The sequence below is a fragment of the Ochotona curzoniae genome, unplaced genomic scaffold, assembly GCF_017591425.1.
Source record: "Ochotona curzoniae isolate NIBS_2020 unplaced genomic scaffold, NIBS_Ocur_1.0 patch35, whole genome shotgun sequence".
NCBI classification, from domain to species: Eukaryota; Metazoa; Chordata; class Mammalia; order Lagomorpha; family Ochotonidae; genus Ochotona; species Ochotona curzoniae.
In genome coordinates this window covers 485,804-510,800 of record NW_024466917.1, presented here as the reverse complement: position 1 = coordinate 510,800, position 24,997 = coordinate 485,804, and the positions used below count along the sequence as shown (strand labels likewise).

The 24,997-nt window shown below is 50.9% G+C and overlaps 1 protein-coding gene across 5 annotated transcripts in view; it reads left to right on the top strand.

Moving 5' to 3' along the window:
* Positions 1-24,997, top strand: part of LOC121167221 (sodium channel protein type 8 subunit alpha-like) — a 108,332-nt gene that overhangs the window by 66,528 nt on the left and 16,807 nt on the right. For 3 of the 5 annotated variants that reach the window (XM_040996620.1, XM_040996622.1, XM_040996621.1), the window contains exons 13-20: positions 5,025-5,263; positions 9,220-9,393; positions 11,281-11,637; positions 12,574-13,044; positions 13,765-13,882; positions 14,284-14,438; positions 18,124-18,297; positions 24,566-24,688. In XM_040996620.1, coding sequence (XP_040852554.1) covers positions 5,025-5,263; positions 9,220-9,393; positions 11,281-11,637; positions 12,574-13,044; positions 13,765-13,882; positions 14,284-14,438; positions 18,124-18,297; positions 24,566-24,688 — 1,811 coding nt within the window. The remainder of the gene's footprint in view (positions 1-5,024; positions 5,264-9,219; positions 9,394-11,280; positions 11,638-12,573; positions 13,045-13,764; positions 13,883-14,283; positions 14,439-18,123; positions 18,298-24,565; positions 24,689-24,997) is intronic. The other 2 variants (XM_040996623.1, XM_040996624.1) reach the window with 1 other exon arrangement.

The following is a 24,997-nucleotide window of genomic DNA, read 5'->3' as shown; positions in this document are numbered from 1 at the left end:
GGGATGGAGAATCCCCAAAAAGGAGCCCGTGGGGCTGCTCACATTCCATATAGCTACACTGACCTTCAGCTTCCATCAAGTACAAAGAATACGCTGGAACTCGAGCTTTCTGCTGCCTGAAGAGCTCCAGTCATAGCCACTGTCGGCATTGCCATTGAGGTCACTGCCCAAGGGAGCATGTTTAAACTTTGCAGCTTATCCCCAGATATGGCAGGCGAGTGCCTACAGATTGTAGAATTGCAGGGTGAGAAACCATAGCTCAGGAACTTCAGCCAATGGTGTCGTTCACTTGGAGACCAGGACAGGATTTCTCTGAGGATCTGTGGCAGTTGAGAAAGAGAGACAGCAGCCTCTGACAAGTTCATGTTATACTTGGGGGAGACACCAGACAGGAGAGCTGTGAACACAATGCAGAAGTGACTGGTTGGCTGCTACAGTGGCTTCCCCCAGGGTCTAGCAGAGGCAGATGCCCAAACACTACATTTTGCTGCTGTTAACCGTGGGGAGTGTTGGTGCCACAGGATTTATTTGAGGGAAATGGGGGGCTTAGCGCTCTTTCCCCTCAATTGGATATAGACCATCAGGATTTTTTTAAAAAGATTTATTTATTTTTATTGCAGAGTCAGATATGTATATAAAGAGAGAAGAGGAGAGACAGAGAGGAAGATCTTCCATCTGATGGTTCACTCCCCAAGCAGTGGCAACGGCTGGAGCTGAGCCAGTCCGAAGCCAGGAACCAGGAACTCTTCTGGGTCTCCCATGCAGGTGCAGAGTCCCAAGGCTTTGGGCTGTCCTTGACTGCTTTCCCAGGCCACAAGCAGGGAGCTGGATGGGAAGCGGGACTGCCGGGATTAGAACTGGCGCCCATATGGGATCCCAGCACGTGAAAGGCAAGGACTCCAGCCAATAGGTCAATGTGCCAGGCCCCAGGATATTTTTTTAATTCTTTCTTCTTCCTTGTCTGCCTATCCTCCTCATCTTTGTATCCTGCCATACTCATTTTCCCACTTCTACCCACCATCACTCACATCAGAATGGATAGATGGTGGGGACCAGTCTGGCTCTTTCTCCCTTTTCGTAAGCCTCAATGTCCGTGTAGCCTGTCCCTGCCCCACTATTCCCTCCTCACATGGCCGCACACCTCCCTCACCTTGCCTTGTATTTGTTTCCTTTCTTCAAGCCAATAGGATTAGCCTGCTATAAGCAAATAGGAAGGAATGACCAGACCTGAATCATAGGAGAGGGCATTTGCGGATACTAAGATATCTATGTCGCCATCGGTCCCTCTGTATTTCATGCTTGCTCCAACACAAACTCCAATGCTAAATGCATTCCTGCTTCACAGACTTCTGGGGAGGAAGTTTTGATGTGGCTTTAACCCATAGATTAGAAAAAATTAACTTTAAAGCCAAAGGAGCAGGCTCCTGCCTCCCCAGGAAGCCCACAGTGGAAAATTCCAGAATCCTGTAAATAATGAGCACTGTTGCAGACCTGCTCAGCAGGATCCACTAAATTCAGTGAACACAGCCATTAGCTTTGGGGCACTCTCAGGGGACTGGGGCTGGCTGGCAGGCAAGCAGGCAGGCAGGCAGAGGTTAGTATAGTAAGGCTTCCTTCAGCAGTGAAGCCCGGGAGAAGGCTGGAAGTATCCATGCGGAAATAGCAAAGGCACTGGGCATCCCTGCCAGCCAGATAAAGCAGGTTCTAGAACTCCCCTAAGGTAACTGGCCATTGCTTACTCATCTTCCATTCAACTGACAAACATCATACAGCCGTGCAATTGCTTGTCTCCCCACCCCCAACTCTGTGAAAGGGAAGATACCTTCTAGAAACACCCAGTGCCCATAATTACTTAAAATGTGAACAGGATAGAGACAAAGACATCTGCCCCTGGACACCTCAGAACCTCCCAGAGCCACCTTCAGGGAGGTGTCAGGCGGTGTCTTCTAAAAGCAACTTCCGGTGCCTCTGAGCCCCTAAGGGGCCCTTTCCTCATCTCTCAGGGCAGTTAGGGCCCCCCAGCTTCCTCCTCATCCTCGCCATCAAAGAAACACCCTCTGCGCCTTTGACCTTCTCCCCACCCCTGCAGCCCCGCACTACTGCCGGGGTAGGGCACTGGAAGCAGTTGGTGGAAGTGGGGCAACACCGAAAAGGTTTCTGTCATCTCTTTGTGGGACCCACACACCTTAACCCAAGGGGAAGGTTAGAGACACCGGGTACCCCTGGGGGAGCCCCCAGGCGCTTCCTTGTGGAGTACCAGAGCCCTGTGAGCCCTCACAGTTCTGTGAGGAACGCCAGCAGGCAGTCAGAGGGAGGAGATTAAAAGCGGAGCGGAACCCCATTTCCAAATATTCACTGTGAAGAATTTATGGAAATCACAGAACCTCTGCGTTTTGCTTTTCTCGGGGAGGGGAAGAAGACTAAATTTACCTTGGGGAGGGAGGGAGTCCTGAAGAAGCCAGCGCGAACTCTCTTCACAGGCCTCCTTTCCCACGCAGCCTCCCACGTGGCGCTTCGCGTGGTCCTCACATCCCCGAAACCAAGGCAACCGTTTTCTTAGCAACTGGGGAGCCAATCAGAAACCCAACCCAAATCACCCCCTGTCTAAAATAAAGCCATCACCTGGGCACCATCCAGCTGGTTGAAAGAAGGGAATACAGATTTAAGACAGGAGTGATGTTGAGGAAATTGTTGGAAATTTTTTTCCCCAAAAAATCTAAAAAAAAAACCAATTTTTTTTTCCATTTTATTTCAAAGTCAGCGAGACATGGACAGACAAAATCTTCTATCCATTGGTTCACTTCCCAAATGCTCACAAGAGCTAGGACTGAGCCAGGCTGAAGCCAGGAGCCAAGGAACTCAGCCCAGGCCTTGCACCTGGGTGGCAGGGACCCATTTACTTGAGTCATCTGACCTACTGGCTCCCAGGGTGTATGTTAGGCAGGAGATACGGAATGCTGGCATCCCAGGCTGTGCCAAACCCCCATATCCTGGAAACTTGGTTTTTCCTAAGTGATTTTAGTTTTGTTAGCAGAACTGGGCAGGGGGAGGGGAGCTGTTTTGTCTGATCCCACAGAGCCAGTACCTCGCTTCCTGGTGAGAGTTGTCCTGAGAGGGTCTCACAACTACATCACATGAAGAACAACCTGTTGACATCTAACACTTTGACATTTCTGTAACTCCGGCCATTCTGTTTATATGTACTCTGAGGCAAGCTTTGTACCTAGAACCTCACGCCGTTACTGTCTAATCCTTTGTTTACTCTTTGCTGTGGACGTGACCTGAGAGATCACCCCTTCACTGCTCTCTCAGGCTGCTCGGACCTGAAGCCTAGAAATCTGGGCAGAGGCTCCAGCTTCCCTTGCTGCTTCAAGCAGAGCAAGTCCTGATTTTTCCACTGACTCGCCTGGCTAATCCTCCAGCTCCAAGTGCCAGAATCCCATATGGGTGCCAGTGTGTGTCCCACTGCTGCACTTCCCATCCAGGTCCCTGCTTGTAGCCCAGGAGAGCAGAGTAGGATGGCCCAAAGCCTTGGGACCCTGTACCTGTGTTGGAGAGCCCCAGAGGAGACTACTGGCTCCTGGCTCTGGATGGGCTCCGCTCTGGCCATTGCAGCCATTTCGGGAATGAACCAATGGTTGGAAGATCTTTCTGTCTCTCCTTCTCTGTAAATCTGCCTTTCCAATGAAAACAAGTACATGTTTAAAAACAAAAACAAAAAAAAAGTGGAGGATGGGAGACTGAGACCAATCAAATACAGCTGGAGGCTGGAGAAGGAGAGGAGGAAAATGGGAAAAAGAAAGAAACTGAGGGTTGGAAAAAGAAAGAAGTGTGTGGACTGGGAAGAGCGTAAGCGTAAGATAGGGCAAGAGAGGAAGAAGAAAGAAAGGAGACGGAGAGGAGGGGAACGTGGAGAGAGAAAAGGGACTCCGACTCATTTCTGGGCTGTGAACTCATGGGAGATAGAGCAGTGACTTGTACTTCTTTGAGGACATAATATATGTTGCTCTTGTGGCTTGGCTCACAGCACTGGTTCTGCTAGAGAGGATATTAATAACAAATACTCCCACAGCACTTACTATACCCTAGGGAGCTATGAGGCACTTATTTGAGAGACAGAGAACAAGCTCTTGTTCCCAGATTGATTTCCCAGATCCTAACAATGGCCGGACTGTGCCAGGGACTGAAGCCAGATGGCAGGAACTCTGACTCCAGACTGTGGGTCCCAAATGTGAGTGACAGGTGTCCAGGTCCTTAAGGCATCGCTACTGCCTTCCAAGGCCCGCGTCAGCAGGGAGCTGTCGTCAAGAACCAGAGCCAGGATTCAAACCCAGTGACTCCAACAGAAGGTGCAGGCATCTTCATGGCTAGGGCAAATGCCCACAGCACCACGCTTTGTTTATTTTAACACATCGAATTCTCACAACAGATTGAAACAAGCAGGTGTGTGAGCTGGTATTTCAAACTGGAAAATGCCTGGCGACAGACTGCGCTTTTGATGGCTTCTGTGGTGATAAGTTAATCATACAGCATATAATATGCCTACTCTTTACTGAGGACTTAACCCTGTGTCAGGCACTGCGTGGACTGTTTATATGTATTCTCTTCCCAATCCTTAATCAAACCCATGGAACCCCCGTTGGAGGAGCTTACAGTACTCATTTAGTCCCGGAACCTCCCCACTTTCCTTGGGGATGAGGTAGCCAAGGCGAAGGGAACTGCATTGCCTCTCTCGAGCTCATGAGCAATAAGTGTAGAAAGTAGATAAGCCCACAGGATCAGGCTCAAAGTTCCTCACCTCCCTGTAACTAGCAGATGGAAGGTTCCTATAATTGGGTTGTTATATAGAGTAGCTGTATATACTCCCTACCTCCTCTTTACCTTAAAGAGAGGGAAGCAGGGAAACGCTTAACAGGCATTCTTGTCCTCATGTTAAAAGCAGAGACCCAGGGAGGCCTGTTCTGGATCTGCTCTGTTTTCTGTCTGTGACTGACAGCTGTCTTTGTTCTCTTCACTCACTACAGAGCTGGAAGAGTCTCAGAGAAAATGCCCACCCTGCTGGTATAAATTTGCCAACACTTTCCTCATCTGGGAATGTCACCCTTACTGGATAAAGCTGAAAGAGATTGTCAACTTGATAGTCATGGACCCTTTTGTGGATTTAGCCATCACCATCTGCATTGTCCTGAATACGCTGTTCATGGCAATGGAGCACCATCCGATGACGCCGCAGTTCGAACACGTCTTGGCCGTAGGAAATCTGGTGAGCTGGCGTGCCTTCTCGTATGTTCCCAGTTTGCTCCTCAAATCTGGAGTTCAGGTGACAAGAGAATAGCAGTTCCCCAAAGGCAAACACGTGCACACAGGGCCAGCCGCGGCCACTTCTTCCATTTTCTGTTGCAACCCCTTGGCTGCTGCTTTCTCTCTTTGTAGAGCTCCGAAGATGTCATATAGGAGGAGCTGTTGGCAGGAAGTCAACCATGGTCACAGAGTGAGAGGCATGGTGCAGGGACTTGGTTCGGTCGCTGAGCTAAGGGCTCCTGGGTTTTTCTTTCTTTCCGCATTCTGTTTCTTAACTTGATTCTTGCATCACTCCAGCAAATCACTTCCACTTTCACCTTAATGAAGAGTCGCCGCAAAATGGGGAGCTCTGGTAATGCATTAGGTGTGACCATGTGTGTGCCTGCACTGTCACCTCTTCAGCATCCAGATGGGAGCCATTTGTGAGAAATCTAAAATTCCACTCCAACTTCTGGGCCGTCATCCAGTTTCTGCCATTAGCTCATCTGTGCCGAGCTCGTTTTAATGTTAGCTTCAGTTCAGTCATATATTTAACTTGTTGTATTCTTTAGAAATCCGCCATTTCTGAAAGATAGATGACACAATGTGTTCAGAAGTCAAGTAGTTGTTAGGGAGCCCTTGAGTTTGGGTGGGTCGTGGCGTTAGCTGATTGGATTTTAATGACTGATTGAGTTGGTTGATGCAATTTCAAATGGTCATGCAGTAGATTGGATTTTGATGGATCATGCAGGGACGCCTTCCCTAGGAGTCCCACCCATTGGTGTCTTCAGATCTAGCTGTTAGCACTTCCATTGAGCACCACCCCTGCCCAGTGTTGCACATGTTCCCTCTTTCATTATACACAATTTGTACCCCAAGTCCTGAGTACACTTACAGAGCATGGTAGTGTCATTTCTAGTTTTAATGCCGAAAACACATGGCAAAGAGATCCCATTTCTGATTGGGCCTTGCAGCCCATCGTATTTTCTGGTGCACATCTGACATGGTTCTGCAGCCTGCGTGTCAGGGGTTCGTGACCTGTTCTAGACTCCCTCCTGGTCCGTACACCATGTATGCAGCCCCAGGTGACACATGCAGTCTCCCAATCAGGCTGCTCCCACAGGCTGCCTGGATCCAGACAACGCCTGTGGGTGGGCATGCTGTGTGACTGCCTGGCCCTGGCAGGCACAGGGCCTTGGCCATGGGGTTGAATTTCAAGTCGATCAACCTTGCTCCTGTATACACTTCATGTTATTAGCCAAGAGTTAAGTAATGAGAAATATGACTTCCTAAGGCTTGTTGGTGAGTGTTCTCCAGAGTTTTGTTTTTTCTCCACATCTTTACAGTTCTTCACTTTTCACATACTCAGTCCTTGCTTCCCCACCTTTCAGCCCACCCGGCAGCAGACCTGCCCTCAGACCTGGCTAGCAACATGATATGCCTTTCCCTTTGTTAAAAACCCACAGACAGGTGGGTCGACAGCTAGACTGGAGTCATGAGCGTTCACAAGACTGCAAGAGAGAGGGGGGAGAGAGAGAGGAGGTCAGGCCAGCTGCTGATATCCAATTACTCCACAAGACAATGCTCAAATGAGGAGATGAGAAAGCATATAGTTAGAAGACAGGGTGAGATGGGTGTGTCGTACCGCGCTGCATGCTCAGGACTGGCTTTGATGATGGCAGAAATGAAGGGCGCTGTCCACATCTGGGGGCTTGGTGCCTGTAGGGGCGCATGGGGATCAATGAGGAAGGAAGGGATGTGGCGTTTAGAATCAAGAGCTCTGTTTGAGACATGTGAGCGTGAGGTGTGTGCTCAGCATGCAGGTGCCAGGTAGAGCTGCGGATGGGTGTGCTGGGCTCCGGGACTCATCTCGCAAGTGCTTCCTGGACAGTAGCAAGAGCTTCGAGGTAGGCTAGCAGCGCCCCCATCAGACTGGGCTAGGCAGGGCAGAGAGCAGGATACAAAGTCAGAGGATTTACCCTGTAGTTTCTATCGGATACAGCCTGACTGTCAATAAGCCAGAGTTCTGTCCAAAAAGTATTTCACAACTGTCAAATGAGGATATCACCATATTCTCTGCAGGTGGGAGGATAAACCTATACACTGGAGTTTTTAGAATAATTAAAAGTTCCGGCACAGTAGCTTAGTGGCTAAAGTCATCACCCTGCATGTGCCAGGATCCCATGCAGGTGCTGGTTCATATCCTGACTGCTCCACTTCCCTTCTGGCTCCCTACTTGTGGCCTGGGAAAGCAGCAGAGGATGGCCTGGGGTCTTTGGCCCTGCACCCGCATGGGAGACCTGGAGGAGGCCCCTGGCTTTTGGCTTCAGATCGACTCAACTCCATTGCGGCCACTTGAGGAGTGAACCAGCAGGTGGAGCATTTTTCTCTTTGTCTCTTTTTCTCTATGAATCTGACTTTCCAATAAGAATAAATCTTTTTAAAAAGAATTAAAAATATAAATCTTAGAACCTGGGGTGAGTGTTGGGTCACAACACTGCTTGGGATGCCATGTTCCCCTGTCAGAGTGCTGGTTCAAGTCTTAGCTGCGCTGCTCCTTACTAGAGCACCTGGGAGTCAACAGGTGGCATTTCAGGTGCTCATTCCGCTATCACTCATGTGGGAGATCAGATGAAGGGCCAGGCTCCTGGCTGCAGCCTGGCCCAGCCTTGGCTGTTGCAGGCATTTGGGGAGTGAACCAACAGATGGAAGATCTCTCTCTTTTTCTATCACTTCTGCCTTTCAAATAAACGCAGACAGTAAAATATCTTAAACATCTTGGTACCTACATTACTATAAATTCAGTAGAAGAATCTAAAAACTTAGAGATTAACTTAGAGTCTGCGACAGACCTTAAAAGGGAATGGGAAAAGGAGATCTTGGTGACCTGGTGCAGCCAAGGACAACATTACCTCCTGGTTGGAATGGAAGGCTTTTCCCACGACCTGGGTAGAAGGTTGAGTTCTGCTTTTCCGCAGACATGCAGATGGGTGTTCATGAGCAAAGAGGAGAGCGCTCTTCTGCAGGGAGAGGCAAAGAGTCACTCCTGGAGCAGGTAGTGTTAGCAGTAAGTGGGATCTCGGGCACACTCCACTCAACCCAGTGATGTTGCTTTGTCTTTTAAGATATATTTATTTGTTTAGAAGGGAGAGTTGCAGAGATGATAGGAGAGAAGCAGAGACAGAAAGATCTTCCATCTGCTGGTTCAGTCCCCGAAAGGCCACAAAGGCCAGGGCTAGGCCAAGACCGAAGCCAGGAGCCAGAAATTCCCCACCCCCACCCCGTCTCCCATGTGGGCGGCAGGGGCCCAGGCACTTGGCCACTGCTTTTTCTGTGTCTCTGTTGGGATTTCCATAACTGCGGGGAAGGCTCTCTACCATAGAACACAAGCTGATGACCTTGTTGTAAGAAGAGAAAAAGGGCTAGGCCGCGCCCTATGATCGCTGCCACATGAACCCACCCTCCACAGATGTAGGAGATGTTGATATCTTTACCCGCATGCTGTTCCACAACACTAGCCCCCCCTTTTTTTGTTTTTCCGAACAGTATGAATTGAGCGGTTCTATCCATAAAGGTGCCAACCTTGGAGCCAGGGACTTCATTCAAGAGTCAAATAAGTTCCCAGCGCATAGGACCCATCCTGTTTGAGAAAGTAGAGACAGTACTTACCCCGACTTGGTCCTTATACCTCGCCTACTTCTATCAAATTCTAATACTGTACCCGAAATAGGTACACATAGTGTATGTCCATTGTAAATAAAAATTTAATGTTTTTTTTAATGCCAAGGAACAGATAAGAAATAAGGAGGTTTTTCTGCCTTCCATGGACTGCTCACAGGACACAGGTGTATTCTTAGTTACAGCTCCTGAGATTTCTTGGATGTGTTGTATTCAAAGATACTGATAAAGACCTTTTTTCTCTTTTATTTTTCTCTTTAGGTTTTCACTGGCATTTTCACAGCAGAGATGTTCCTGAAGCTGATAGCCATGGACCCTTACTATTATTTCCAAGAAGGTTGGAACATTTTTGACGGCTTTATCGTCTCCCTCAGCTTAATGGAACTGGGTCTAGCAGACGTGGAAGGGCTCTCGGTGCTGCGATCCTTCCGATTGGTATTCTATATTCCTCCAGTTTCTTTCAATGTTGTGCCTTTTGAAGCTGCTAGAAAAAGCTGTCCAAATCAACTTGACGAATTCTTCAGAATCCTCACCCTGCATCCCCCTCTCAGTTCCACTGGGCTGTTGAATTGGCTTAGCTATGAAAGCCTTGAAACACTCCTGCTGACTCCCCAACATAGAAGTTCATGTTTAAAGTCAATGAGCAAGTAGGGATAATTTTTTAGGAAGTAACGGCTAGAAGAAGCATGCTGTATCTAGAAGGCAAAGGATTTCCACAGGCCTTGCTTTTGAAGTTTGATTTCGTTTAGGGAACAATAGCCTTCCTGACACCTTGCTCACACTTGTTCACTCCTTACTTCGTCTCTCCCTATTCCCACACACCTTTCCCCACGTCTTCTGTCTTCAAGGCCCCTTCCAAAAAATGAGAATGAAATCATGGTTTTTAAAATTAGACTGAAACAGATTGGCAGATATTGTCAAATGTTAGAATAGCATTAGCCAAGAAGGATTTTTTTTTCTTATTACTAACAGATTTAAAGGAGTTACTGTTTCAATTCCTGAAATGATTCTGAGGAGAGAAATTATCCCCCAGAGAAAGAGGGCTAGGGGATTCTGATGGAGTCCCTGGAGAAAAGGGCCACACCGGGCCCACTGTTGCTTCCCAGGCGTCCAAGCTGGCCGAGGTGGGCCACACCGGGCCCACTGTTGCTTCCCAGGTGCCCAAGCTGGCTGAGGTTTCTCACAGCCTTCTGGGAAAATACCCAGCTCCTCCCAACATCAGGAATATTGAGCAGATCTAAGAAAGAAAGTCAGAATAGTGGGACACCTTATAAAAACAGAAATCTCACTTGGGCTGAGTCACAAACCATATCTACCTAGCTTCTGGAACTTGGGCCTAGGGGTGTGTGTGTGTGTGTGTGTGTGTGTGTGTGTGTGTGTGTGTGTGGTGTCTGGAATCCAGCCCACCTTGACTTTTAAAAAGAATTTTTTTTAATTCCATGACAAGAATTGAGAGTTAAAGCCTTCAAACAAATACTTTTAATCAATTAGAAGTGAGTCAGGGAAAAAATACATGGATGACTGCGGTAAATTTTGTACTCTCCATTTAAGACTCAAATTTTCAAATAGGAGAGAAATGTTTAAGTCAATTCGGTTGCCTTCTACCAAAATTCACATACCATTGCGTGTTAGTTATGTGTTGACTTATAATATCTGGTGTTGATGTCGTAGTTGCTCCATTGGCCACACTGGCCATGGGCATTTATGCATTGGTAGTCTTGGGCTATTAACCAAGACATTGTAAGGTCATGACCAACAGGTACCAAAACTTGGTGCTTTGTCACAAGGAATTTGAGCCCTGTTTAAGGCTCCGTTTGTCCTCCAAGTTCTCCTGAGCACCTCACAGTTTCTCAGCAACCATAGCTTATTTACTGGCAAACAAAGTGAGAGATTTAGAATTTTTTAGTGCTTGCCTTTTTTTAAGGAGACGATGGCTTTTTTCCATTCCCTCACAAACCATGTTCCCTTTCACCTGCCCTTGAGAAATCAGTAAGGGAAAAACAAAATCAAAGGATGTTCACATGTAGGTTTTTGGACAATGTGTTGACTCAGGATCTAATCCAAGAAACAAGAGGCAGGGTTTCCCTCAATGCTTCACTTACTATGAAATTCATTGTTTTTTCTCTTACCTTTGCCTTGTTTTCTGCCCCAAGAATCTGAGACAGAAAACCCTGGGAATTGCCCCCCGCCTCAGTGTTCAATAATTCAAGATTTTCTTAATTTCAGATATCTTCCTTTTCCCATAGACCAAGAAAGTGGATTGAATATCATTTAGTATTTTCATCTGTGTTTGGTTTTGTTCCCTCCCCCTCCTCCCCTTAGCTCCGAGTCTTCAAGTTGGCCAAGTCCTGGCCCACCCTGAACATGTTGATCAAGATTATTGGAAACTCAGTGGGTGCCCTGGGCAACCTGACCCTGGTGCTGGCCATCATCGTCTTCATCTTCGCCGTGGTCGGCATGCAGCTCTTTGGGAAGAGCTACAAAGAATGTGTCTGCAAGATCAACCAGGACTGTGAACTCCCTCGCTGGCACATGCACGACTTCTTCCACTCCTTCCTCATTGTCTTTCGAGTACTGTGCGGGGAGTGGATTGAGACCATGTGGGACTGCATGGAGGTGGCCGGCCAGGCCATGTGCCTCATTGTCTTTATGATGGTCATGGTGATTGGCAACTTGGTGGTTAGTACACATTTGTAGATATTTTTGCTCTCTGCCCTGCACATCTCTCCCTTGACCCTGAAGTATCATCTACCAGGCCCAGTTCTCTCTTTCAAGATCCATAGATATTTTTTTCTTGCCTGGCCCAGGAACCTGTAAGCTACAGATGAAGGAGGAGACTGGAGTTTACAGAGCACAGACCGAGTCATGGCTCCTCCTCTCAACCCTTTTTTCACTGTCAGAACAAGTCAGAACTGGCACAGTGGCCTCATTTAAGTCTCCACCTGCAGTGCTGGTGTCCCATCTGGGCACTGCTTGGAGTCCAGGCTTCTCTACTTCCAGTCCAGCTCACTACTAATGTGGCTGGGAAAGCAGCAAAGGAGGGCCCAAGTCCTTTGCTCCCCGCACCCATATGGGAGATCTGGAAGAAGCTCTAAGCTTCCTGGTCTTCGAATCAGCCCAACCCATCCTTTGTAGCCATTTGGGAAGTGAATCAGCAGACAGCCAAATCTCTCTTTCCTTCCCTCTCTGTAAGTCTACTTTTCAAACAAAAGTAAATAAATCTTTAAAAACAAACAAACAAAAAACCTCATCAGAGACCTCCCCCAAGATTACATAATTGGTAAATATCAACTTGTGTTTGAACCTAAAAATCCAAGTTTGTTCTTTGCACTACAAAAAAGATAAATAAAAATAAAAGGCCCCTTTGCCTAAACCAGGTTTTCTCGACCTTGACAGCCCAGGGGTTGATGATATATTCACCCGATTCCCTGGCCTCTACCCTCACTGTGGGTGCAAATATTTAAGCTGTGTTGTGGGCCAGGCAAATACAGCAGGTACTCATTTTGCATCCGCTTCCCACCAGGCAGTCTTGTGGCTGCCACCTGTCTCCCCTAAGTTAGCAGCTCACTTCCGCTTACGCTGTTCTTTCCCCCCCAACCCCGCTGGCGGGTGTAGGTGCTGAACCTCTTCCTGGCCTTGCTGCTGAGCTCCTTCAGCGCCGACAACCTGGCCGCCACGGACGACGACGGGGAGATGAACAACCTGCAGATCTCCGTGATCCGCATCAAGAAGGGCGTGGCCTGGATCAAAGTCAAGGTGCGGGCCTTCATGCAGGCACACTTCAAGCAGCGGGAGGCGGACGAAGTCAAGCCCCTGGATGAGCTCTATGAGAAGAAGGCCAACTGCATCGCCAACCACACCGGGGCCGACATCCACCGCAACGGTGACTTCCAGAAGAACGGCAACGGCACCACCAGCGGCATCGGCAGCAGTGTGGAGAAGTACATCATTGACGAGGACCACATGTCCTTCATCAACAACCCCAACCTCACGGTGCGCGTGCCCATCGCTGTGGGCGAGTCCGACTTCGAGAACCTCAACACCGAGGACGTCAGCAGCGAGTCGGACCCGGAAGGCAGCAAAGATGTAAGGGCCCAAGCTAGAGGGTAGAGGCTGGGCTGCATCAGCCACGGGCTGGGAGGAGGGAGTCTGGAATGGCCATTTCCACTTTGAGAAACGCTGCCTTACCCCCGAATGCCCAAATACCCACCTTGATGGCCTGGGTGCCTGGGTTGTCCCTGGACCCAGCACGCTCGCTCAGGTTCCTCTGCACCCAGGCTGGAATGCTTCCCTGGGCAGTGGCCTTGAGACGGACCCAGAGTCCCTGTCTTCTCCCACTGGGGTTTGGATGTGATAGTCCCGCATGACTGCAGTCCTAAGGGCCCATGGTATGGTTCCCCCATTGTGCCTGGGCCCATGATGAGTTGTAATAAGCAGTGTGGAACACAAGTAATGCTGCCACCAACTGAGACACCGGCATTCCCATACCTGAACATTGGTTCAAGTTCTAGCTGCTATACTTCCGATCCAGCTGCCTGCTGGTAACCTGGGAAAGCAGCAGAACATGCCCCATGTGCTTGGATCTCTGCCACCCATGTAGGAAACCCGGATGAGGCTCTTGGCTCCTGATTTTGAGCTGGCTCTCCTTCGCTTTCTCTTTCTCACCCCTTCCCCTGCCCTCTTTCCATCACCATGTCTTTGACATAAATAAGAATTGCAAAGCCAAAGCAGGTCAGGGAATGTCATGCCCTGGAGGTGGGGTGGGCGGCTGCAGCCCTGCTTCACCTTCTTCTCCCTTGTGGCTAGAAACTGGACGACACCAGCTCCTCAGAGGGCAGCACCATTGACATCAAGCCCGAGGTGGAGGAGGTACCTGTGGAGCAGCCCGAAGAGTACTTGGACCCAGACGCCTGCTTTACTGAAGGTACGCTGGGCCGGGCTCCTGAACCCCGACAGCTCGCGGGTGCTGGGCTGCTGACCCCTGAAGACCCCCAATGGCTCCTGGGTGTCAGGTTCCTGACTCTCCGACAGCTCCCGGGTGCTGGGCTCCTGACCTGTGACAGCTCCCGGATAGCAGGCTCAGGACTGCTGCAGCTCCCTGACGCAGCTCTGCCCCCTATTCCATCTTTACCAAGGAAGTTTCCTTCTCAGACTGTCAATTTCTTCTGGATTTCAGCCCCAAACCTTCTGCTGACTTCCTCCTGACTTCCCTGCCCTGCCACACTCACCCTCTCTGACTCAGCTCCCAGTGGGCATGGCCGGCAAGGCAGACCTGGGCACAGTCCCCACCCACGCTCTGACCCTCCTCCCTCCCTCTGATGCTAGGGTGCGTCCAGCGGTTCAAGTGCTGCCAGGTGAACATCGAGGAAGGACTAGGCAAATCCTGGTGGATCTTGCGAAAGACTTGCTTCCTCATCGTAGAACACAACTGGTTTGAGACCTTCATCATCTTCATGATCCTACTTAGCAGCGGTGCCTTGGTGAGGTCCAGGGGCGAACACGCGGAGAGGGCTTGGCTGGGGGCTGATTGGCCCAGGTGCCACTTCCAGATTCCCTACAAATCCAAGACTGGCCATGGTCATTTGTGCTCCTTCACGCTGGGGTTTCAGACTGTGGGATTCAACTCCGCACTCACCCGCTGACACAGTGCAAGCCTGAGACCCACTTCCCCCAACGCATTCTTCAGGACAGACACACCCTCCACCATGTCCTCATTTTCACATGAACAGCCCCCTCCCACCCAAAACCCCCAATCCGCAGTTGTCCAAGATACGAGGCAGCAGCTGACCTGCATCCACGGTCAGCTCCCATCGTGAGGTATTGGGAAAAGCCCTGGGCATAAAAGATATTGATGCCTGAGTCCCCAGGCACACCTGCTTAACACTCATGCCGTTCCATGTGGCCACCATTAACCGGTGAGGGGGTTTCGGCACTCTGAGCCCACAGATGGCACCCATCCCAGGTCAGACTGCCTTGGCAGTCGCTTCCCTGTTTAGCTGCATAACTGAGGCCACCTGCACAGTGTCTGGGGAGAAGGGATTGTCTGCTGGTTGAGTCATTTTCAGGATGGCAGGGACTGGAGACATCATGCCTTCTCTTCCCTTCCTCCCTTCCTTCCTTTCTTTAAGGGAAACCTGATGGATATAGAATCTTGACATGTTAAGACATATGTGTGGAATCAAAACTTAATCTGGAAGCAAAAGCAGTAACGAGAGAGAACCCCCAGCTCCTCCATGCCATGTTAAAGTCCCTGACCATAACAGGGGAGAGGTTTTGGTGCCTGTCACTTCCTGTCAGTAGAACAGTGAAAGGCAGTTGGGTGTCATACAGAAGGACAATTCATCCAGGCCCAGGGGGAGACAGCAGGGTGTCATGTGGAAGGACAGTCCGTCCAGGCCCAGGTGGGAGGCAGCAGGGTGTCGTCCTGAACCAATGCAGCCAGCCCCTACACTGTTGTACTCCTTAGGGCAGGCACCCTTGGGAGGCGGGCGGGCAGCAGGGTCAGGTGAGTGCCAACCAGAGGCTCCTGACTCCTGACGGCTCCCTAGTGCCGGGCTGCTGATCTGTCACTGTTACCACCCAGGACCCAGTCCTCCCCCACATGAGGGATGCAGCAGCAGTGAGGCACCTTCCCAGCTTACTTCACTGCTCACCTTCACCAGATGTCATTGGTCAAGGCAGAGCGCTCCGGGGCTGGGACTGCAGTTCAGCGAGTTAGCTGCCACTTAGGATGTCAGTGTTCCTTATCAGAGTACTGATTCAAGTCCCAGCTGTTCTGCATCCAGTCTAACTTCCTGATAGTGCATCGAGGAAGGCAGCAGATAAGGGCTGCCATACCCACGTAGCAGAGCAGTAGCAGAGTCCCAGCCCAATTGTGGCCATTTAAGGAATGAACCAATGAATGAAATACATTCTCTCTTTCTCTCTCTCTCTCTCTCTCTCTCTCTCTCTCTCTCTCTTTTCCCCTCCATCTCTCCCTCTCTATTTTTCAAATAAATAAATAAAAAGAATAGTAGGTAAGGAGCCTTTGCAGCCATAGGCATGAGATTGAAGAACAGCTAAGTGAAGGCACAGCTAAGCTGCCTGTGACATGACAACTTCAGGCAAGAGGGACTCAAGCCCCACAAATGAGTCTTGGGTGCCTCATAACCCTTGGTTTATAGACTGAATTTTCAACAAATGGAGTTAACAGATGCCTGACATACAAGTTGTTGCTTTGTTTTGTTTCTAAAGATGTATTGGGGCCGAGTTAGAGAAAAAGAGAGTTATCCGTGTGCTAGTTCACTCCCTAAATGGCCACAACAGCAGCCAGGATGAGGCCAACCTAAAGCCAGGAGCTGAAAGCTTCCCTGGGTCGGCCATATGGGAGGACTTGGAGCATCCTCTCCTGCTTTCCTAGGTGCATTAGCAGGGAGCTAGATTGGAAACGGAGGAGCTGGGACTTGAACCCATGTCCATATGGGATGTCAGCATCACAGGCAGCAGCTTAACCCATGATATCACAAATGTCATTCTCCCAAAACAGTTGCTTTTTTGATTGAGCAGAAGTGCGGGTTTTGTGTACCTGGAGTCTAAGAACTATGGAACCTGCGACCTCAGTCTGCACCTCCAGCAGCCTGCTGGAGCACCTGACAGCCATGCACTCCTTTTGGGGAAGATGGAGTTACAGACTGTGAGGTCTACCCTTCCTTCTAAAAGTGCCAAGGGCAGGTGCCTCCCAGAGCTTCCCAGGGCACCTGGTCTACCTCCCTGCTTCTCTCCTGCTTTGGAAATTCCTTCCTCTAGACACCACTGCTGAACACCTGTGGGGACACCTGCCTCCCATATCGGGAAATTACAGTCCACCAGTCCCTCACTGAAGCCTCTCCTGCCACCCTCTGGGGGCCTGTGGGGCTGACAGGAGGAAGGACGGGGCACATCTCATGCTGTGCTGGTGAGAATGTGCCGCAGATGGAACTCTCATGTACTCCTGGTGGGAATGTGAAATGGTACAGCCGTTTGGGAACCCACTTGAGTCATTTCCTCCAAAACATGCAGCACAGAGTCACCATATGATCTAAACGTTTTTGTTTTGTTTTAGGATTTATTTATTTTGGGCCCAACACTTTGGCTCAGTAGCTAAATCCTCACCTTGCATGCACCAGGATCCCTTATGGGTACTGGTTCATGTCCTACCTGCTCCACTTCTGCTCCAGCTCCTTGCTTGTGGCCTGGGAAAGCAATCAAGGACAAGGATGGCCAAAGCCTTGGGACCCTGCATCCATCTGGGAGACCTGGAAGAAGTTCCTGGCTCCTGGCTTCAGGTCAGCTCAACTCCAGCCATTGTAGCCTCTTGGGGAATGGACCAGCAGACTGAAGATCTTTTTCTCTGTCCTTCTCTCTGTAAATCTGCCTTTCCAATAAAAATAAATTTAAAAAAAAAAAACTTTATTTTACATGGAATTCACAGTTACAGAGAGAAGGAGAGAAATAGTGTTCTTCTATCCACTGGTTCAGTCTTCACATGGCCACAATAGCCAGAGCTAGGCTGCTTCAAAGCCCAGAGCCAGGGCCTTCTTTCAGGTCTCGTCTATGGGCAGCAGGGTTCCACGGACTGGAGCCATCCTCCGCTGCTTTCCCCGGTGCTTTAACAGGGAGCTGATCTAGCAGTTCTATTCCTGGTTCTGGACCCCAGCATAACAGAAACATACAAAGACATGCCCAGATGTCTCTCCCTACTGAATGCCACAGTGTGATGCAGCGAGCCATGCATTAGAACAACTCCTCAGCCACCAGGCCATGAGGGACTAGCACAGGGACACGCCGGTGAGCCTGGAATGCAGGTTGCCTGGAAGCCCTCTCAGCAGATCACCTTGAATGTGAGTCCCTTTCTATGAAATGTCCAGAACAGGCAAAGCCGTAGAGGAAGGAGGCAGATTGGGGTTGCTTAGGACCTGGGAGAGAGAGGGGCCGACAGAGAGTCCTTTGCGGTGAAACATTCTAAAATCAACTGTGGGAGTGAATGTACACCCCCAACATGCTGGAAGTTGCTGAATTCTGTTAAGTGGCCGAACCATGTAGCACATAAATGACAGCTCCATGGAGAGCGCCAATGGCGAGGGAGGCCGCAGAGGGCAGGTGGGCCTCGGGGCCCCGGCTCACAGACAGCCGCCACCTCTCTTGCAGGCTTTTGAGGATATCTACATTGAACAGAGAAAGACCATCCGCACCATCCTGGAGTATGCCGACAAGGTCTTCACCTACATCTTTATCCTGGAGATGCTGCTCAAGTGGACAGCCTACGGCTTCGTCAAATTCTTCACCAACGCCTGGTGCTGGCTGGACTTCCTCATCGTGGCTGTACGTGTCCCACTTGCTATTTGCCACCCTTGCTAGCAGGAAGACAAAAACAAGAGGGCAGGAGCGGGCCCAGGGAACCCAGGGTGGAGAGCTAGCTCAGGGTCCCCTGGTAGCACTGGGGTCTTCCTGTTGAGAAGGGGAACTCAGAGGCGCACCTGCGTTGCCCCAGGGACCAGCCAACTCGCCTTTAACCCTGGCGGGTTTGCTGCATTGCAGATTCAGGGTTGAGGAGAAAGGAGTGGAATTGTGGATCTCAAAACCCCATCACCACAGCTGGGAGCAGGGAGGGGCTTGTTCGAAACTGCCACTGGGAGAGTGGGGTGAGAGCCTGAGGTGGGGACCCCAGGGTGGAGGTGGTCGTGGCACCCTCTTGTATCCCCGGGGACTTTCTCATCTAACCCAACAAGGCTTGGTAACAGACTCAGCTGATACGGTGACTTATCAGAACGGACGTCCACAGCGGATACTTGCCCCACTCCCCTCCCCACACGTCACCGTTTCCGCAGTGACCACCGGGCCGAATCCATTGCCCTTTCTCCTCCAGGTGCCAGGCCCTGCACCGGGCAGCGTGCTGACCCTCACTGACCCCCGTGGTTCCCTTGCAGGTCGGCTTCCGCAGCTGCTTCTCACCCCAGCGGCCCTTGTGCCTCATCAGCTTTTCTAACACTCTTCTTCGGTACACTAACCAAAGCTCTTTTTCTCCCAGTGAAATTGATGTATAAGGAAAAAGTGATGGGCCCGTGGGAGCAAGGCCTGGTGGAGAACTCCTGCCCCCAAGGAGGGCTGAGAAAGCAGAGCACGCGGGGGCTGGGATGGTGCCTTTGGGAACACAGTTCCCATGGTCCGTACGGCAAGTACCTGGAGGGTACTTGAGGACGCAGGACAGTCTGGCTCAGGTGACAGGAGCCTGGCACCCTAAATGATTCCCTTCCTGACACCTCATCCATGATGGGTGACTTCTTCACTCTCTCCTACCTGCATCCTTCCCAAAGATGTCACCCCATGCTCATAAAGTGAACCAGCACTCCCTTCCACAACTGTTGACTGCACCTTGAAGCTGACAACCCTCTAGTCCCCACAGACAGATGGACAGATAGATAGACTGCCACCACCCTGAGTCTCCAGGGGCTAAGGCCGAGGTCCTGAGAACTGAAGTGCGGCTGTACCAGTCCTCTGTCTAGGGGTAGGTGAGGCATCGTAGTCCTCTCTTCTTGGTAATCTTCTGGACCACCTAGGGTCAGGTAGAGGCCTGTGGATGCCTCTCATCTCCTACACCTTCCACAATCAGACAGGTGTGGAGGGGTTTCCAGTGTTCATGGAGGGGTGAGCATCTAGCTGAGTAGTTAAAACACTGGATCCAAGGCCCGGGATAAACTCCAGGCTCCAACCCTGTGCACCCTGTTAACACAGACCCTAGGGGGCAGTGGTGCTGGCACTGGGTCCCTGCTGTCCCCATAGGAGATCTGGGTCCAGTTCCTCACTCCCAGCTTCAGTCTGGGCCAGCCCTAGCTGCAGTTTGGGGAATGAACTTGCAGATGGAAGATCAATCTCTCTCCATCTCTCACTCCCTCCCCTACTCCTCTGTCTCTCTTTCTCCCTCCTTCTGTATCAGTTATTTTAAATTTGTGCAAGGTTCAGAAAAGAGCACATTATGAAAAAACTGCATGGATTTCAAAAATTCCCATACCAAAATAAGTTTGATCATTTTTTTAAGATTTTTTGTTTGTTTGTTTTGTTGCAAAGTCAGATATACAGAGAGGAGGAGAGATAGAGAGGAAGATCTTTCGTCCGATGATTCACTCTCCAAGTGAGTGCAACGGCCGGTGCTGCGCCAATCCAAAGCCAGGAGCCAGGAGTTCTTCCAGGTCTCCCACATGGGTGCAGGGACCCAAAGGTTTGAGCTGTCTTCGACTGCTTTCCCAGGCCACAAGCAGGAAGCTGGATGGGAAGTGGAGTTGTCAGGATTAGAATCGGCGCCCATATGGGATCCCAGCGCATTCAAGGAGAGGACTTTAGCTGCTAGGCCACGCTGCTGAGCCCTAATCATTTTTTTTTTAAGATTTGTTCATTTTTATTGGGAGGAAAGATTTACAGAGAGGAGAAGAGACAGAGAGGGAAAAATCTTCCATCTGTTGGTTCACTCTCCAGAGCTGAGCCAACCTGAAGCCAGAAACCAGGCTTCTTCTGGGTCTCCCATGTGGGTGCAGAATCCCAAGGCTTTGGACCGACCTCCACTGCTTTCCTGGATGGGAAGTGGAGCAGCCAGGCCATGAACCAGCGCCCATATGGGATGCTGGTGCTCACAGGCAGATTAGCCAGTTGAATCACAGCTACAGCCCCATAAGTTTATCTTGTTCACTTGCTTAGCCCGAGCCAAGATGGTGCCAACTGCTTTTAAGCAGTCAGGCTGGGCTGTGTACCGACCCCCATCCTACCAGCCAAAAGCACCTAGTGGAGTGGAGGTTCCCCCTTTGCATGCCTAGCCCCAGCCAAGATGACACTGGCTGCTTCCACAAGCTTATCTTTTAATTCCATTTTCTGTGTACCTTTTGAAGTCTCCTTGCACTCCCACCAGCACACCCCAACTGCTCTAGGGAAGCTGTGGTCTGGAACAAAGCTCCCCCACCCCAGCTTTCCCTCCACTGCTTCCCCTAATCTGAGCCACCTCCAGGTTTGAGGATATTGGCCAGGGAGCGCACTTGCCTCTGGTACCCATAGAGGCAGCCAAAAGCTTTCTTAGTCTTTCACATTCCCGTTCGTTCAGCAAATGCTTTGGGTTGCATCTTAACCTGGTGAAAAGGAGGCGAGAGCATAAGAGAGCATTGCTGTAACACTGGCTCCCGAGGACCCTCTGAGCCAAATGAAATGCAATGCTCTGTCTAGACTTGGCCCTGAGATGACCAGGAGTCGTGGTGGAGGAGGGGACAGACAGGCTTGGTCCCAGCGCCTGAGGATCACGCAAAAGCTCCCAGGCCACTTGGGACTGCTTTAGGCCTGGGGTAGTGCAGTAGTCTTGAAACCACATGGCCCTTCCGGCCACTTCCGCCAGCTGTGTATCCACAGCGCCTCCTGTTAGGCATCGTGGGGAGTGCAGGAGAATACAGGGAGCAAAGATGAGACAAAGCCCAGCAAGCTCAGTGGGGACACCCTCAGTCTGTCACGTTGACTTCACCAGAGTCACTCCTTGTGCAGTATGGATGGAGAATTAAGGCTCAGACCAGCACCCGGCTCGTCTGAACCACGGCAGCTTTAGCTGTCCATCTCGGGCGCATGTGGCTGCTGCACATTTAGGTGCTAGCGCAATGCCATCTCAGAGCCTCCACCCCTTGTCTCATCCCCAGGTGTCGTGGTGTCTCTGTCTGTCCTCCATCTCCCGCTTGCTTCCCTAACGGGGTTGTCGTTCGTCCTTTTTGCCCTTTCAAGCTACCGAGAGTCCTGGGGAGATAACCCAGGCACCGTCCAGACGTGGCTTCTTTCACTTGACACGCCGAAAGCCTGGGTGGAGAACAGCACTTTTCCTTTTGCTTAGGTCCGCACTCTGGAGAGCGTGTGCTGTGCCGCCAGTCTGCTTCCTTCTCCTGGGGATGTGGTAGCCATCACGCACAAGCTTTGTTCCAGGAAAGGGAGCTTCGTGGGACTACACACCCCATCCTGAATTCCAACGCCCCGATAGCCTTCTCTGTTGGAAAAATGTCCCGTCATTCTGAAAAAGCCACCCAGTGTCTCTGCCTCCCTTTTTGTGCCTGCAGCCGGGTGGACTCGCTGACATGTCACTGTGTTAAGGTTTGCCTCTTGGCTTCAGGTTTCCTTTGAGCAATGTTCTGCTCATCTCCAGAAGAGTTTAACATGGAGACTCAGAGGATGACAAGAGAGCCCTCACCCGCTAAAACGTGCCCCAGATAAGACCCTCACTGATGTGCCTTGGGCCATCCTGGCCAGCCTGGTGGGCGGAGTGGGCAGGGTCCCTGGGAGCCACATGGAGAACCAGCCAGTCCGTGCCTCCTCCCTGCTTCTCCGTGTTTGGTGTCAGATAGTCCAGTCTGCTGGTGGGACCTAGCTGAGTTGGGGGGTGGGGGGTATCTTTCCCTCGTTCATTTCCAAGGATGGAGCTGCCACAGGGAGCTGCTACAGAGGGTAACTCAGGCTCAGGTGTACCTGCAAAAGCCTCCATACGAATTTAGCAGCTTCTGGTTGTTTGGGACTAAGAGTTGGTTGCACCTGACATCCGTGTCCATGTTTAGCTGTCACACCGGGCTGAATGGGAGTAGTGGTCGGTGCTGATGCAGAGAGTGCTGTGGAGGCCCTTGTTTGGCGTGTAGAATGACCTCAGACCATCTTTGGAGGATGTAGGCAGCCTAACGGGGCTGGGACTGGTTCCAGATTTGCTTTGGATTCTGCCCATCAGGGGCATTATTAGTTCAAGCTTGGGTCAAGGTTCATACAGCTTAACCTTAAAGCCTGCTCATCCCTAACTCTCGACGAGGTGGCTGACTTGCCACTTCTTCTGCCCCTTGCCAGCCTTGCCACCTAGTTATAAATATCTTCATTTTAAAAAAAAAGATAAAAGGTGTCAAAGCTACAGAAGCAAAAAATTAGAGCCCTGAGAGACAAAAGGCATCTGAAATATTCCTTTCAATTTGCCTCCAGATGACATCCATTTCAGCAGATTAGATCTACAACCCTACTTCCCAGGGGAGGGAAGATGAGCCCCACGCATGAGATCCCTCCAGGGTATTCGTGCTACAATATGGGAAGGAGACTGCTCTGAGACCCCCAGAGCCAGACAGTGTAGGACTTAGTCAGCCAAAGGCACAAGTGTCTTCCAGGCTAGGCAACCCTGCAGAACTCCATGTCTGCCTAGGGTCAGGTTCAGGTTAGTGTGCCAGGGTCACAGGCCGCTGCTCTGTCAGCCCTGGTAGAACAAGGTAAGTTGGTCTTGGCAAGAGCTGGGAAGCCCTTGACCATGAGCCCAGGGAAGCCCAGATGTCTCTGCCTGGATGTCAGCACAGCCAGCTGCACATGATCACCCAGACTGTGTCCCTTTAGGGGCTGGCAATGTGGAACTTTCATCTTGGCTCTAGAAGAGACAGATTCTGTTCATATGAATTTCCTCCTCATCTATAAAATAGTGGGGTGGGGGGAGGAAGAAACTCCTGCAGGAATTCTTCCAGCTGTTTTGTCTAACATTTGCTTGAAAGGCAGAACCACAGGGAGATCTTCCATCAGCTGGTTCACCTCCCAAAAGCCCACGGTAGCTGGGGCTGAGCCAAGCTGAAGCCAGGAGTTCAGAACTTGCCTGGGTCTCCTGCACAGGTGGCAGATAGCCAGGTCTTCCCAGTATGCCCACGTTGGGAAGCAGCGTCATCACAAGTGGTAGCTTAACCCACTGCCCGCATACCTTCCCTGCTTCTGGTCGTGATTCCAACAACACGAGTTATGTAGAGTTATCCAGGAACCGACAGAGCCGAGGCCAGTTCTGTGGGAAGAAAGTTCTAGAGGGAAGGAATGGGAACTGTCGGGAAATGTCTGCCGTTCAGTTGTCCAGACGCACCCATGTTCTATGCTCCCAAGATGGGGATGAATTTTAGGGTTCCAAGGAAACGACTTGGGGGAGCTCGCAGGGAGCCAGAAACGGGCTCGCTCGGTGCTGCTGCTCCTGAGAGCTGCAGTGGCTCATCCAGGATGTCTTGTCAGCTGGAAGTGAGAGAGCAAGTGAGCAAGCACTTGCTCCTGTCTGTCAGCAGGCCAAGTGTGTGAGTGAGCTGAGGAGGGGCCGCTGGCGTGGAGCACGCGTATTTACCCGTATTCTTTTCCATAGGTGCCATTAAATTTGTCTGGCTTAATTTAATGGGAACTCCTGGGACCCCGCAGACTGTAAAGGGCGAGGGTAAGGCTCTTGTCATCTCTCAGGCTCCTCTCCTTCCAGTGGAACTTCCTCATTCTCTCCCTCCCCCCTCGGCCTCCTCCCTGTGTGTTCTACCGCCTCCTCCTCGCGATTGCCTCCTCCCCCCTTCGTGTTTTCTCTTCGGCCTCTCTCAACCACCTTGCCTTCCAGGTCGTTTGAGTCCAGTTGAAGTAGACAGCTGGTGTCACACCCACCTCCTTTACCTGGGCTGGGTGGGGTGGGTGGGCCGATCTGTATCGTCAGTGCTAGGGGCTTTATGCTAACACTCTGGAACCTCTGTTTTCTTGTTCTTTCCTTTTTGTTGTTGTTGTTCGTTTTTCTTTTTTTTTTTTTTTTTCTTCTTCTTCTTCTGTTTCCGTGTAGGTCTCTTTAGTCAGCCTTATAGCTAATGCCCTGGGCTACTCGGAACTAGGTGCCATAAAGTCCCTTAGGACCCTAAGAGCTTTGAGGCCTTTAAGAGCCTTATCACGATTTGAAGGGATGAGGGTAAGCTACCAAGAGCAGCTGATCCTTCTGCATGCCACTGGAAGCTGTGTCAGCATGCTAGAACTGATCACATGGTGGAGAAACCATCCCGAGCCCGCCCAACTGTGTGACGCAGCTGCTGAGCCGAGCCTGCCCTCTCCGCCCTGCACCTGCCCCGGGCCCGGGGCGCAGGGGCGTTGCCTTAAAGCTGCCTCATCACATTAAGATCGGCCCCACCCCCGACAACATGCCATCGTCTCAGATCGCGTGAACATCGGCTCTTCCCATGTGGCCTGGCTTACCTGTAGTGTTCGGGGCGGCTTTCTGGGC